Source organism: Cyprinus carpio, chromosome B5 (assembly GCF_018340385.1).
Source record: "Cyprinus carpio isolate SPL01 chromosome B5, ASM1834038v1, whole genome shotgun sequence".
In the NCBI taxonomy this organism is placed as follows: domain Eukaryota; kingdom Metazoa; phylum Chordata; class Actinopteri; order Cypriniformes; family Cyprinidae; genus Cyprinus; species Cyprinus carpio.
Genome location: NC_056601.1, coordinates 13,080,308 through 13,094,942, shown reverse-complemented (window position 1 = coordinate 13,094,942; position 14,635 = coordinate 13,080,308). Strand labels below are relative to the sequence as shown.

The window sequence follows — 14,635 nt, the reverse complement described above, 5'->3', positions numbered from 1 at the left end:
TAGCTAATTCCTTTTTTATTGAGAGTTAGCTAAAATAAGACTGTTGATTTTGTTCATTTTGCTATATTTGAATAATTTTTTTTACATTTTGATACCACACTATAATGTTTTTAGTTTTATGAAACAGGATGTTTTAGACTCAACCCAATGTCACAAAACAAAATTAGTGTCAAACTGCCATTTTGATTAGAGGAAAAAAATATATATTTTGTTTTTGAAAATTAAGAATAGTTGGTAATTGTGCATTACCTCAAACATGAAATTATTAAAAATGAATCTAATATTCACCCAGTGTTTACTTAATTGTGATAAAACAACATATGATTTCCATATTTAAAATATGGATATTAAAAATTGTGTTTAACCAACTGTTCGTTACATTAACATTTAACCTCTTAAGACCCAAGAAAAAAGTTTTAGGAAAAAAATAGTTTTTTCCATGTCTTTACATTGTTTAGAACATTAAAAATAATGTAAAAAAAAAAAAAAAAATTAAATGACATTTCATTCATAAGTTACGCTATGTCCTCGTTAGAGGAACTGAAATCTGCAGGACAGTAGCTCTCCAGGAGCAGAATTGGAGACCCCTGTCCTAGACTCATTTTAGGGGCAACGTCCAAAACTGTTTGTATATATCGCCCTCTTGTGGTGTCGCGTGGTGCTGCTTGTGACTGATGTGACCCCCAACCGATAAACATCACAGGATGATGCAAATAAGATCCAGACACAATGAATCACTGTGCGCAACATCAGTATACTTATTGTACTATAATCAAATGCGTCCACAAATGTAACTGGTTACCTATATTACTGGCCAATAACGAGGCGTTTAAGTTCAGTGATAGATGGGTCACGTCCTCCGGCTATTACTTAACTGCAGAGCTGAAATGCTGTGACCCTAGATAGCTAATGTCCTGCTGTGCTCTCATTTATAAAACTAAAATTTACATCCGCACCAGACGGCTTAAATGCGGCGACCTGCCTATTCTGCGTCACTTCCGGCGCTGTATCCCTTTGATATATAGAGCCATTGAATAAAAACAAGCTGCAATCGTGCATAACTGAGACAGCCGGGGGAAAAGTGGCCCCACTCGGACTGGGAGCTGTTTTTCCTCTAAATGTTGACTTTCCAGTCCTGAATAAGAACTTCCTTTCTTTTAAATTATGAGAAGAGGTTCTCTAGGAATCACCATAGGGTTTTTATCTCATCAGGTGGCATTTTAACAGAATTATTTCATTCAACTGTGCACAGACGCTGTATTCTCAGAAACTATTGAATTTTTTACTCAATATAGTAACTCTTAATGGATGTATAAGCTTTGTCAAGTTGTCGTGAACGATTTATTTTGTGAAGTGATATGCAAATAAATTCTTTAGTTTGTTTGCTTTACCTGAATTAGAACCTGTAAATGGTTCAATGACATCTACTAGAACCACCAATAAGATACATTTCTTTCATCACCAATGTAATGTGATTTTTGTGACCATTTAATATCTCTGCCGCTTTGGATCAAAACATTTATTTTTTAAATTATTGTTTGCTTTCATGTTTTTTTTTTTGTTTGTTTCATATTTCAAACCCAGATGAGCAGACACTGCTTGAGGAAAGAGATTCTTAAAACAAGATCACTGTCGAAAAAAAAAAAAAAAATTCTTGAAGACTATAGTATATGAGGGTATACACAGGGTGACCAGTCCAAGGTTGAAGTTTTAGCAGCTTTTAAGCAATAAACTGAAATTGAGTCATACGTGAAAGCATAAATTAGACCTTTATTTTATTATTACAATATTACAAAAAAAGAGTAGCACAACTCTCACACTCTTCAGATTCTTCCCACGCGTTCAGTTGACAGCCACAGAGTGACAGATACGAGAAAGGCTTCTAGAAGCTTCCTCCAATTTCACAGCAATTGCAGAACGAAAAAAAAAAAGGTTTAAATAATGAGGAAAAAAAATCTAGTTCAGAATTATAAATAGCACAAATTGCAAAAATGAAGCTTCGAAACATGGAATAAAAAGAATTTGTTACAGCCCAGAACTACACACAGCTATAAAACAATGACGATAAAATATTCTTTATTTCTTCGTTTACATTATAAAGTAATTCTAAAGAATTGCTTTTCTATTCAACAAAAGCTTGAGTTAATAAAAATAAACGAGGAAAAATGCTGTTCCTTTATAGTCCATTTTTCAAAATCAGAATTCATTATACCTTTATTAGAATCATGCTTGTTGTCAAAGGAAAGTCCAAGGACCAAATACTTAAGGCTTCAAGAGGGCTGTTGAGGGGAGGCAAACCAACAGTGAGTCAAGACAAACTGACCCACCAGCACACACACCTGCGCTCATCACATGCACACCAAATCTGTGAACCCATATCCATATGCAGCAGCCACATTCATACACAGTTATTACACTTCTTTAAAGTTACAGCAGTACAGTAGATAAGCCAGTGTACAATAAAATAAGCAATTCACCTGCTGTTTCAACTTTTTGACTTTTTTTCTTTTAAAAAGTCCTCCTTAATTTAACCACAAATTATCTTGCAAGTGGTCAATTTGGTCAATTCAAGCACACGTCACAAAAGAATCAGTAGCAACTCCTACTTTACATTATTATAAAGGATGAATTAGAAAATGCAGGATCATAAACCCTTGATTTGGTACATAGTTTCTACATCATAATATTAGTAACAAGCCTACAGACACCACCTTCAGTAGTATGTTTAGTCCTGCAAACCCACATACAGCTAAACCACATACGACCCACCTGAAACGGCACAACTCATCTATACAATTCAAGTAGTAGTTTCTCATATGTTAACAAATAAAGGGAGTATAATGATTAGGCAAAACAAAAATGGCACAGCTTAAACATTAAAACATCTGTTGCTCTTCACATTTGGAAACCCACGACAAGAGCTTTCACCTAGAAACAGTCTGAAAGGACCAACTACCATAATACCCCATAACACATAAAACACTAAAAAAAAAAAGAAAAAGAAAGGACAAAGAACGTGTCATGCTGAAAAGGGAAGTGCTCCGAGTCTGTCAGCCATCTTGATGTTATAAGACGAGCTCAAAACAAAGATCTGTCAAATGAAAGCAAGCTGGTTGTCCAATGAACAGAAGGCCTGGTGCCCTCAGTTTAGAAGTGATGTATTTCACAAGATATATATATTATTTTTAATATATTTCAATAATGTAAGCACTAACACAGGAAAGACATTATAAATAACCCAGGAGCACTTGAGATCCGGGTAACTGGAGATAGATAAGACAGAAGTGGGAAAGAAAACCCCTTTAGTGCCTTAAAAAAGAACTTGTTAAAAGAAAAAAAAAATTGATCACTTGCAAGATTAATAACACAAAAGACTGCTCTTCATTAGACATGTTTGTATTCTTGTTTTTTTCTTAGTTTCATCAGCAATTATCCTTGAGATTTTGAGCTCATTTAGTTCCTCTCGTGATGTAATGTCATTAAGACTAACAGGAGGTGTTGAGGATGCACGTGTGAGGCTGACTTCACTGAGGAGAGACTATGTCTGAGGCTTGTGGGCTGAAGCTTATCTGTACCCTGGGTGCTGGCCTTGCGTCTCAGAGGGGGGGACCACTACCCGGCCCATAGGGGGTGGCCTGTGCATTTTCCCCATCAGGATGAGATTCTGATCTCGGAAGCAGGGCGTCTGGAAGTCCCCTCCCATGCAATCTGCCGTTTGCATCAGATTAGTCTGCCCTATTAAGGCACCCCCTACTAATCGGTAATGGGCCGCTCCTCCCGTGGGGGCACAGTCCATGCCTGGGGTGGGGTTGGTATTGCCTGTTCCAGTGCCATGGAAGGGCATGGGGAGGTCCTGTGAGCCGGAGCTGTCACTGTTGGGCGTGGGAAGAATACTACCCCACATCGGTGGCTGATGGTAGTACTGCCCATTGGTGTAGTGTGTCAGCGCTCCTGGGGGCATTGCATTGTTGCTGTTGTTGGCAAGGAGCGGTGAGGGGCTGGAGGGTTTCATGGCATAAGGCTGCCCCATGCCCATTTCTGGGGGATAGGTAATGCCCTTGCAAGGGAGGCCAGGGTCACGATTCGGGGGTTTGCAGGGGTGTCCGCCCCCTTCCGAGATGTGCTGAAGGTGAGCGAGCTGATGCTGAGTCCAAGACCTCATCTGCGACTGTTGGGGATTTCGCTGCGGTTGATGGCTTTGATGCTGTAGGTGCTGTTGTTTTATATCGCTGTGATACATGTGGTTCATCGTGGCCATGTTATGTGGAGGCATTGCACTCACTGGCGCAGAAGCAGTCATTATATCAGGAGGTCCAATAGCACACGATGGGTGCATGAGGCCAGGAGCAAGCACATTAGGGTTTCCCGCATGCACGGAGACTCGAGAACTGGCATTGATGAGTAGATTTCGACTAATGGGACTGGGGTTGGCGATCTGCCCTTCACACATTGACGTGGCACTGGCGCCCTGAGCCCTAGCCTGGCAGAACTGGCTTATCTGGTGCACTATGCTGTTTAAGTCCGTCTGACGGCCCTGGTGGAGCCCTCCGGCCATGGATAATGGAATTGTTGAGGTAGAAACAGTCACGTTAGGAGGGGCGTCTGCAACTGGCAACTTCCGAGGACCCACCTGCAGGCTTGCAGGGGGGTTCTGTAGGTGCTGCTGAGGAAGCAGGATTGCTGAAGGTTGGTGGGCTCCAGGGTGGCCTAAAGCAGGTACGTGAGACAGAGTCTGGGGCCTCGGAAGGCCCTGGGGTTGCTGTGGCATGGAGGAGGAAGGTCGGTGTCCGAGTCCTTGGTGAGGAGGCCCAGGCTGTTGCAAAGTCTGGAGATTCTGAGGGTGTGGAGGAAGCCCCTGCGGATTCTGGGACGCTCTGGGAGGCCCCTGTGATGGGTGGTGCAGGTTTAAAGTGCTGGCCGAGGTGGCTGCATAAGGGCCACCGGCGGCATTCATTATCACCTCTGGGTGCAGACGTGCCCGTGTGCCGTTGAAGTCCTTGATGACACCCTTGACGAGGGGCACTTTAACGATGGCAAGGAGACCGGTCTTGGCAGTGGCCTGAGAGGAGGGGTAGGGACTATATCGGGGGCCAGCGGTATCGAGTCCGTTGACTGTGCGACGAACGTGGTTCCGCTGAGGGACTTTGACGCTGTTGGGGAAGATCTTGATGGTGAGTGGATTGCTGGCAACCTTTTTAGCATAAGCATCCAATTCTGCAGGGGTTGGATATTGAGCAGATCTCATCCTTTGTGGAGTGTCCCCTATATGGAGGAAAAAGGGAAAAAAAAGAATGAAAAGACAACATATTATGCCTTGAATATAGTGCACAACGAGTTGGTTTGACCTCCCAATTTGTACACAGAGCAGGGCAAGCAAGATAATGGAAACAAAGTAGAGCAACAGATATTGGAAAGAGCATCTTAATTTTATACATATTACTATTCAAAAGGTTTTTTTTTTTGTTTTGTTTTTTTTATTTTTTGTTTTGTTTTTTTTACGAAATTAATACTTTTATTCAGCAAGACTGCATTTAATTGATCAAAAGTGACAGCAAATAAATGTATAATTTTACAAAAGTTTTCTATTTCAAATAAATTCTGTTCTTTTGAAATCTACATTCAAAGAATCCTTAAAAAAAATGTATCAGGGATTCCACTAAAATACCAAGCATCACAAATGTATTCAACATTGATAACAATAATACATGTTACTTGAGCACCAAATCAGCATAATTAAATGATTTATAAAGGATCACGTGACACCGATGACTCAAGTAATAGTTGCTGAAAATTCAGCTTTTAATAATATCTTGTATAAAAATTTTAAAATAAAAACCAGTTATTGTAAATTATAAACAGTAATACTGTGAAATGTTTTACACTGTATTTTTGATCAAACAAATGCAGCCTTGGTAAGCATAAGAGACTTTAAATATATATATAAGTCTTACTGACCACAAACATTTAGTGTAGAAGTAATTTACATCATCAGTCAAAAGTCTGAAGCACATTTGACTGAATTTGTTTCTCGTGATATTAAATTTAATCTTGAGATCTTTATAATGTATCTTTTTTACTCACTACCAATTATTAATCGGTATCATTTCACTGTTTTGATGACCTCACTATTATTCTAAAGCATGAAAAATAGAGATCATTTTCATAAGAATATTGTTTAACCTCTTTCTTTAAGTAACAATTTCCAGTGCACAAATATACAAATGACAAACTCACTTTCCAAAAGAAATGTGTTACTGTAAATGTGGCACTTACAGCAATATTTGATTTTCTCTACGTTACAGAACACATAGTCTTTACAGAGAGACTTTAAATTCTCACAATCTGTTTTTTAGAGTGTTTGGTGTTAAGTCACATGACAAACAGATGCAGGTGAATGTTCACTTTCTTACTTCCTTTCTCACTACTAGATGCAACATGCTTCCTGTATGCCAGAGTGTGATCTGCTATAGCAGACATACACACACACACACACACACACACACACACAGTGTGAACAGACAGACCGCCAGACAAAACCAATGACTGTTAAGTACCTCTGTTATATTTAACAACACCGCTGTGGTGTGTCTGTGCTTGATTCTCTTACAGTTTCAGAGTGTGAATAAGAAATTAACACCTGTCTGGCCCTGCCCCCAAAAATATAGCAACCATGTATGTCTACTGTGATAAGCATCCTAGCCTCACATGTTCTGTGCTCTAAACAAGCTGTCTAATTGGTGAGCCCTTTTTATCAATCTGTTTTTACACATATGTTCTTCTTTTCTGGATCAGAGTAATGCTTTTAAAAGTGAACATTAATGAGCGCAATTATTTAACTCTTTTTACATTCAGAAGTCTGCAGGTCTCTGCACACAATATAAGCTCTGAGAACAATGCTGTTCTTCCTGAGAGTGACATCCTCACCTGCCAGGACACCTCTGATTCGATGGGTTGAGAATAGAGGAGAGCGGGTGAGAGACAGACAGAAAAACAAAGGAAGCGAGGGATAGAGGAAAGAAATTGAGGATGATAAGTGCTCTCTGTGAAGCTGCTGTCTGGCTGCTGAAAGGGGGTCTTTGTATAAAACAAGCTTTCATCACTTGAGGGAAGAAGAGAAAAGAGAGATAGAGAGCGATAGAGAGAGACTTCTAATGTGCACCCACCTGCACTTCCCTTGTTCACACTGATATGGAGTTTACACACACACACACACACACACACACACACACACAAACACAAACTCACAAACTATTAACGTGTTTCTATGCGTTCCTGGCCCCCTCATCCCCAGTGAGAGGATAGACAGCCTGTGCTCTGTGACTGAGCTCTTTCATCCAGCCTGAGCGGATTCAGTCACTGCTCACAGCTCACACTGCCCCGACAAACACCCCGGCCCAAACCCCTAAGACTTCCCACCAAGCACTCCATAACAAACACCATTTAACATATAATGACATCGAACAAGAACATAAAGAACTAAAACATGGGAAAAATCTAGATACAAATAATAAGGCATGTTTTCCACACAGCTTCCGCAAGAATAATGATATTTAGAATTTTCATTTATATGTACCAATATAACATCAAATAGTAATATATACCCCACAGTTGAAAAGTTTGGAAAGAAATGAAGACTTCTTTTAAACAAGAATGCATTAAATTGGATGAATACATTTATAATATTACAAAGGATTTCTATTTCAAATACATGCTAAAATACAAAAGGTCAGGGAGTAATATACACTTTTCCACAGCCAAAAGTATTATCAAATACTGAATAATTCGTAAACATGCGTGGGGCAAGAGATGTATGTCTTTGTGAATGAAGGGCTGTTAGTATTCTAAAGCTAATCTGTGGAGCTTTCAGAATTTTGCTAATAGCTTACTAGCAACTACAGACATCAACAGATACATCTACACATCTGTTCAAGTGAATGACAGCGTACAGCCTTTTGTGAATTATTGGTGCTTGTTTGGTGCAGGACAGGACACACACTCCTTATCCCCATCCACCAACACCTCACACAGCATTCAGCCGCCATGCCATTCACTCATCTTGTTCCCTCTCCCTCTATGTGGGCTGTTGACTAAACAAAATGGCCTCTGACATTTCTTAGCTGAATAGCTTTCCTGCCAATCTCAGGCCGTGTCAGCTGCCTTCACCGGCTGCCCACATTTGCTCACCTCCTAAAGAGAGAGAAGAGAGAGGAAGAGGAGAAGGAAGAGCCACGCTGGGCTCAATAAATGAACCACCGCAGGACTAGATCAAGGAGCGAGGAAGAGGAGAGTCATTATGCTAATAACTCACGAGGGAACGCTCTTTCTCTCTCTCACTCTATTCCCACTGCATCTCTCTCTCGGTCTATGCTGTTCTCCCCTGTTGAGTGACATCCTGGGGGAGGCCAACCGGTGATAATGAGGAGTCAATCTTGTTAGGATTAGTCAACAACATACAGGTCGGCAATCATGCAATCCATTCTGAGGACAGGAGAGCAGGGCAGAGGAAAGTGATCAGGTGACATTTAAATATGCACTGAGATGTAAATGTCTCGAGGGACTTTAACATCTCTAGAGCTCAGTGCCAGATCTGACTCACTTCTTTTTGGGATTTGTAATTAAAGGGAAAGTCCAACAAGAAATGAACGTTCTCTCATCATCTATCTGTTCCAAACCTGTACGACAATCTAATGTGGGACACAACAGGAGATATTAAGAGACATGCCATAGCTGCTCTTTTCCCTACAAGTGAATGGTGACCACGGCTGTCTCTGGTCCCCATCCAATCACAGCAAGTGCAAAAGCTCTACGTCAGTCTAACAAATCAGTGATTCATATATAAAAAAAGCCATGTAAATCTCATTTTTGTAAAGTCAGACTAACAGACTTGAGAATGTAGCTCAGCTTCATCCAGGATGCAGCTCAACATTTCAACATTGTTAATAATAAGATTTTTTTAAACACCAAATCAGCATATTAGAATGATTTGGAGTAATGATTGTAGAAAATTCAGTTTCACAAAATTATACTTAAAATATATTCAAAACTTTATACTTTAAATTGTCATAGTATTTCACAATATTACTGTTTTTACTGTATTTATGATCACATAATGCAGCCTCTGTGAGCATAAGAGAGGAAAACGTTGCAGTGTAAACATACTGTATGAAAAAACAGCGGCTCTGACTTTTTGCTTAATATCTGGTTTTGTGTCCAGAAAATATTACTCAATGTTCATTTTTTATGTGAACTATCCCTTTAAAAGTGTTCTTTTCACTAACCTTTCCTCTCTTTCTCTCTCATCAGCAGTGATTTGAGGAACAAAGTAATCAGCCAAACCCCAGGAGCCCCATTATAGACACACAGGGTTGTTACACAGCTATTGTCAGCCTTTTCTGTCTAAGTACACCACACACATCTCCTAACTGCCTTTTTCCCCTCCGCACAGACATCACACACACACACACACTTTAAACTCTCTTTAATCCAAGAGGCTGCTGATCTGAGTGGGTGTTCTTATATTGTCTTATATAGGGTTATTCCTCATGGAGAAGCAAAGCCTTCTCCTTCTATTCATCTCTTTCTTCTTATCTAAAGCCATATTTTCCTCCCTGCTCATCTCACCTTCTTTTCAGATTCCTTTGAAAGAGTTCAGAGAGAGAGAATGCAACAGAAACCATGCTCTATTTAGACAAAAGACAGTCTTTTTTTTTTTCCCCAATCTATGGCTTGAGTTCCTGAATTCCAAGGTATATTCTGGCTCTTCCTGTGTCTCCTGAGTTGCCTGAGAGAATCTGTGCCAGTAACATCTGGACCACAGCAGGGAGCACATGAATTTAAAGGGGCAGTTAATGACATGCCATGGGACATTTAAAGGGTTAGTTCACCCAAAAATGAAAATAAGGCTGCGTTTTCTCACCCCCGAGGCATCCTAGGTGTATATGACTTTCTTCTTTCAGACGAATCCAGTCGGAGTTGTATAAAAAATTGTCTTTGATCTTTCAAGCTCTATCATTGCAGTCAGTTGGTGTTGCACTGCTTCAGTCCAAAAGACCTGAAATAAAAAGCGCCCTTCCATAAAAAAAAAAAAAGTGTCTCATACGGCTCCGGGGGGTGAACAAAGGCCTCCTGTAGTGAATCGATGCATTTTTGTAAGAAAAATATCCATATTCAAAACGTAATAATCACTTGAATCTAGCTTGCGCTCACTGTTGGTCACCTCCAGGTGTGTAAATGAAGTGCAGCCTTTGTAATTTTATAATCATACTAAGCCATATTGCAATTCTGAGTTTATTTCGATTAAGCATTCAGCTCTACCTTGCGGTAAATGTTTTTATCATTTAAATGATATGTGATCCTGGAGCATAAAACCAGTCATAAGTAGCACGGGTATATTTGTAGCAACAGCCAACAATTCATAGTATGGGTCAAAATTATCGATTTTTCTTTATGGCAATAATCATTAGTACATTAAGTGAAGATCATGTTCCATGAAGATATTTTGAAAATTTCCTACGATAAATATATTAAAAATTAATTTCTGATTAGTAATATGCATTGCTAAAAACTTCATTTGTACAACGTTACTACTTAATATTTAGATTTTTTTGCACCTTCAGATTCCAGATTTTCAAATAGTTGTATCTCGGCAAATATTGTCCTATCTTAACAAACCACACATCAATGTAAAGCTTATTTATTGCATTAATCTCAATTTCAAAAAAATTTACCCTTATGACTTATGTATATATGTACTTATATGTACATATTTACCCTTATGTTTTGTGGTACTGGGTCACATATGTTAATTGGAGATACAATTTAAATATATAAAATTTACAAAAGCCATATGACTCGAAGGTCATGCTGAAATAGTCTTTGAGTCATAATATATTATGCAATATATTATGCATAGCAATTAAATGTTGCAGAATTATTCTGAAGTATTTTCAGTTAACAGTTCTGCACTGGTAAAAAAAAAAATAATTATCAGAGAAATGAAAAAAAAAAAAAACGGCTTTTGACAACCAGGTCCATCAAAGTGAAGAAGGGATTGAACCAAATGTGATCTTATCTTCATCATTTAAAGGCTACTGTTAAAGCTTGATTTTCATTTGTTTTTGTCTAGTTCATTGGGATTTCCATGAGGCGTTTAATCTCTCAGAGCACTTAAACTACAAGACATCATTAACGCCCCAGCAAAGGATGTGGCAAACTAATGAATCCTTTACATCTACTCTCTTCACAGACAAACACTCTGGGCCTGTAGTTTCAGATCCTACTTCTCTGTGTATGGAATGAATGAAATGAATTTCTATTATCGCTCTGAAAGAGGCATCAGCATCAGAGGTATGCCTCCATTTCCTCTCTCCTACCTGTTCATCCCCTGTAGTTCCTGTAGTTTGTAATATGACTCCATCTCTTTCTGTAATCCCACTAGTTAGAAATACAACTCCTGACTTTCTGTGATTTCTGCTCTCTCCTGCAGTTAAAGATTTGTCTCCAGCCTCTCAGTAATTGCTGCCTGATGAGGGTCTTCCTGAGGCGATGTGAGACTCATCAGTCTCCGGGCCATCGGCACTCCCCCGGCCGTGCGTCTCCATAGCATAATTTGTCATCCTGATGGAGAGCTAATCTGACAGGATGTCTGCCCACAGACAGAGAAGGCGAGATATTCTGTCTGTACGTATCCTTTATTTCCTGCACTGACTCAGTTTCTCTGTTTGTCTGACTCTCATTTTCTCGCTGTCTCTGTATGCCACTTATCTGCCTCAATCTATCTCTCTGTGAGCGGTGTGGTTCAGCAGGTGTCTGCCCTTGTAAACCGCCCTAATAAAAATCCTGGGATTTGACAATCTGTCTCTGGAAATATGCTTTTGCTCACCAACAACAGCTCTCTCTTTTTCCCTCATTCCATTTCCTTTCTCTCTCAGTTCTGTTTAGTCTCTTGTCAGCCATTTATCTCTTTTTATACATCTGTTTTCATCTTGTCATTTCTTAAATGCATTTAAATGTCATCTTTGACAACATCTGTATGAATCTGTGGTATTAAAAAGACACAAAATGCACAGCATGAAAGAATATTCACATTTTGTTCATTTGAGAATGCTGAGAGGAAGGTAAACAGGAGAATGAAAGGAATATTCACTCAAAATTGAAAGTTCTGTCATCAGTTTTTCACCCTCATGTCATTGTAAACCTGTGCAACTTACTTTCTTCTGCTGAACACAAAATGATGCACTTTTCCATGCCAAAACAAAAAGTAAAAGATGACAAAAAGCATCATAAATGTATTAATTATGAGTGATGCGCTTTTGTGGTTTACATGCAGAAATATTGCTTTGTTTATTTTGGAGGTGTCCACAATCAGCTTGTTTTTGGTCGGATTTCTGATCATTTATTAAGGATGTCATACCCTGTCATGCCCAGTTTACAGTTGTTTTGTAAATGTCTTGTTTTTCTCACTTATGACATGTCTTATAATAACCAATACGTACACTAGGTATTAATTGCTAAAGCATTAGCTAAATCCAGTGTAAAAAAAAAAAAAAAAAAAAAAAATTAGTTAAATAAACAAGTGATTTTAATTTTGAAGGCAGAAGTTCACACCTACAAAACAAATTTACATTAATTAAAAAAAAGCTGAAAAATTTATTATTTATAAACATTTTTAATCTTACCTTTCTTATGTTTATTTCCATATTTTTTTTTTATTTCTGTTTATTTTAATGAACTCGCGTTTGTATTTGTAAACCTTTAAAAAACTAGTGATGCTTTACATTTTTATAGTTGTGCAAGGAAGAGACCAACATATAAGTTGTTATTCACTCAAACTCAAATTTAAATTTCTGCCTTTTTATCCACACAAAAGACTTCAGTAGACAAAGAAAATAATGTGATAACATGACTCATATGGACTACTGCTATGATGGCTTTATGGTGTTTTTTGTGATTTCCAGCGATCATTGCATGGAAAAGAACGGCATCCGCATTCTGCTAAACATTTTTTATACTCAAAAAAAAAAAATGGTTTAGAAAAACATGAGTGTGAGTAAATGACCACCAAATGTTTGAACTGTGTGTGTTTTGTGTTTGCACTCACATTTCTGAAGTCCAGTGTTCATCTGCGAGTGGGGGTGGAGCTGGAGGGAGAGATCGCCAGGCCTTGGCAGACAGGCCAGCATCTCATACACACGCACGCACACACACACTCACTCACTCACTCACACACTCACTCACTCACACACTCACACACACACGCACACACACACACACACACACTGTCACTCCTAGAGTAACATGGGCCACACACTCCTCACACTGTAGAGAAAAAAAGAGAGAGAAATTCGATATTACAGCAAATACCTCAGTGCCAAGTTAACTTAAACCTAAAACAACATATTGTCATTAATTGTCTTTCTAACTGCAGTGCTACATTGGTTAGCCCCGCTCATAGTGAACTCTCATTGGCCCAAAATCTGACTTTGCATAACTGTTAAACATCAGATATATTCTGATTAGCTGTGACTAGATGTGGTTTTACAGCATTCAATGCAGACAGAAAAATGAATTCTTGTGTTCAGTGTTGTTAAACAAAGCCATTTAAGTTGTTTTCGCTAACTGAAATGAATCTGAAAGAAAAGTTTTTTTTTTATTTAAACAAAAATAAATTAGAAATGTTGCCTTGGCACATGACTGAAATAAAACAAGTTCTAGCTGAAGTACTAAAATTACTAAAAAAAAAAAAATAATAATAATAATAATAATAATAATAAAACCAAAACTTCAAAATGTTAATAAATACTATAATAGCATATCAATAACACTAAAACAATACTGGTTGTGTTACACCTGGCTGTTTGTATAAAAGCTTTTCAGATTTAGATGATTAAAAGCTTTCACAGTACCACAGTAAAGAACAAAGTCTAAATACAGAAAGACAGTAATAATACATTAACACACAGTTTAATATAATGCTACACTAAACAAAATGAAGTAAAAACAAAGGAATAAAATGATAAAATATCTCTGAAATGCAAACTTTTACGATCTGTTAATTGAAGGATGCCTACAGTCTTCATTATTAAAAACAAATGTTAACAAACATTTGTCAGTAATTAGACTTTCAACAAAATTATATTCAAAACAAACTAATTAAAAATGTCTCTTTTGCCCTTTAGAAGACATAATTTAAAAGGCATGGTGTGCATTGAAAGCTTACTGTTAGAAAAGGTGCAAAGCTAAATGACTCACAATCATGTTTTGGATCATTTTCCAACATAACGGGAGCAATGAGACAATTACCATCTGTCAGTTTGACACACATTTTCACTGCATTCATTAAAACTCAGCAAGTCTTCTAATCAAGTGTGTCATGAGGAATGCATCCAAACATCAATTCAAATGTGCGACTGAGTGTAATTTCACACGTATTTATGTGAAAAATGAATTGCATGGCAAACAGAGTTTCTGTTGCAATTACAAAAAGAACCAGCTATGATAGCTTCAAAGCTTTGGATTCGCATCAATTAATCAACCAACCCATCAATCCGGTGAAGCTTAGGAAATCAAAATCTTCTTTAATCATCCTCTCTGTCAATTCAGAGCAGCAAAATCCCCCCCCACATACCTTTCCATT

At 38.3% G+C, this 14,635-nt stretch overlaps 1 protein-coding gene across 4 annotated transcripts in view; it reads right to left on the bottom strand.

The window, feature by feature from the left end:
* Nucleotides 1-3,309: 3,309 nt before the first annotated feature.
* LOC109110478 (protein FAM222B-like) overlaps nucleotides 3,310-14,635 on the bottom strand; it is a 51,438-nt gene continuing 40,112 nt past the window's right edge. For all 4 annotated transcript variants that reach the window (XM_042724447.1, XM_042724449.1, XM_042724448.1 and 1 more), the window contains 2 exons: nucleotides 13,100-13,317; nucleotides 3,310-5,262 (listed from right to left, as the gene is read on the bottom strand). In XM_042724447.1, coding sequence (XP_042580381.1) covers nucleotides 3,566-5,262; nucleotides 13,100-13,181 — 1,779 coding nt within the window. In that variant the 5' untranslated portion in view covers nucleotides 13,182-13,317 and the 3' untranslated portion in view covers nucleotides 3,310-3,565. The remainder of the gene's footprint in view (nucleotides 5,263-13,099; nucleotides 13,318-14,635) is intronic.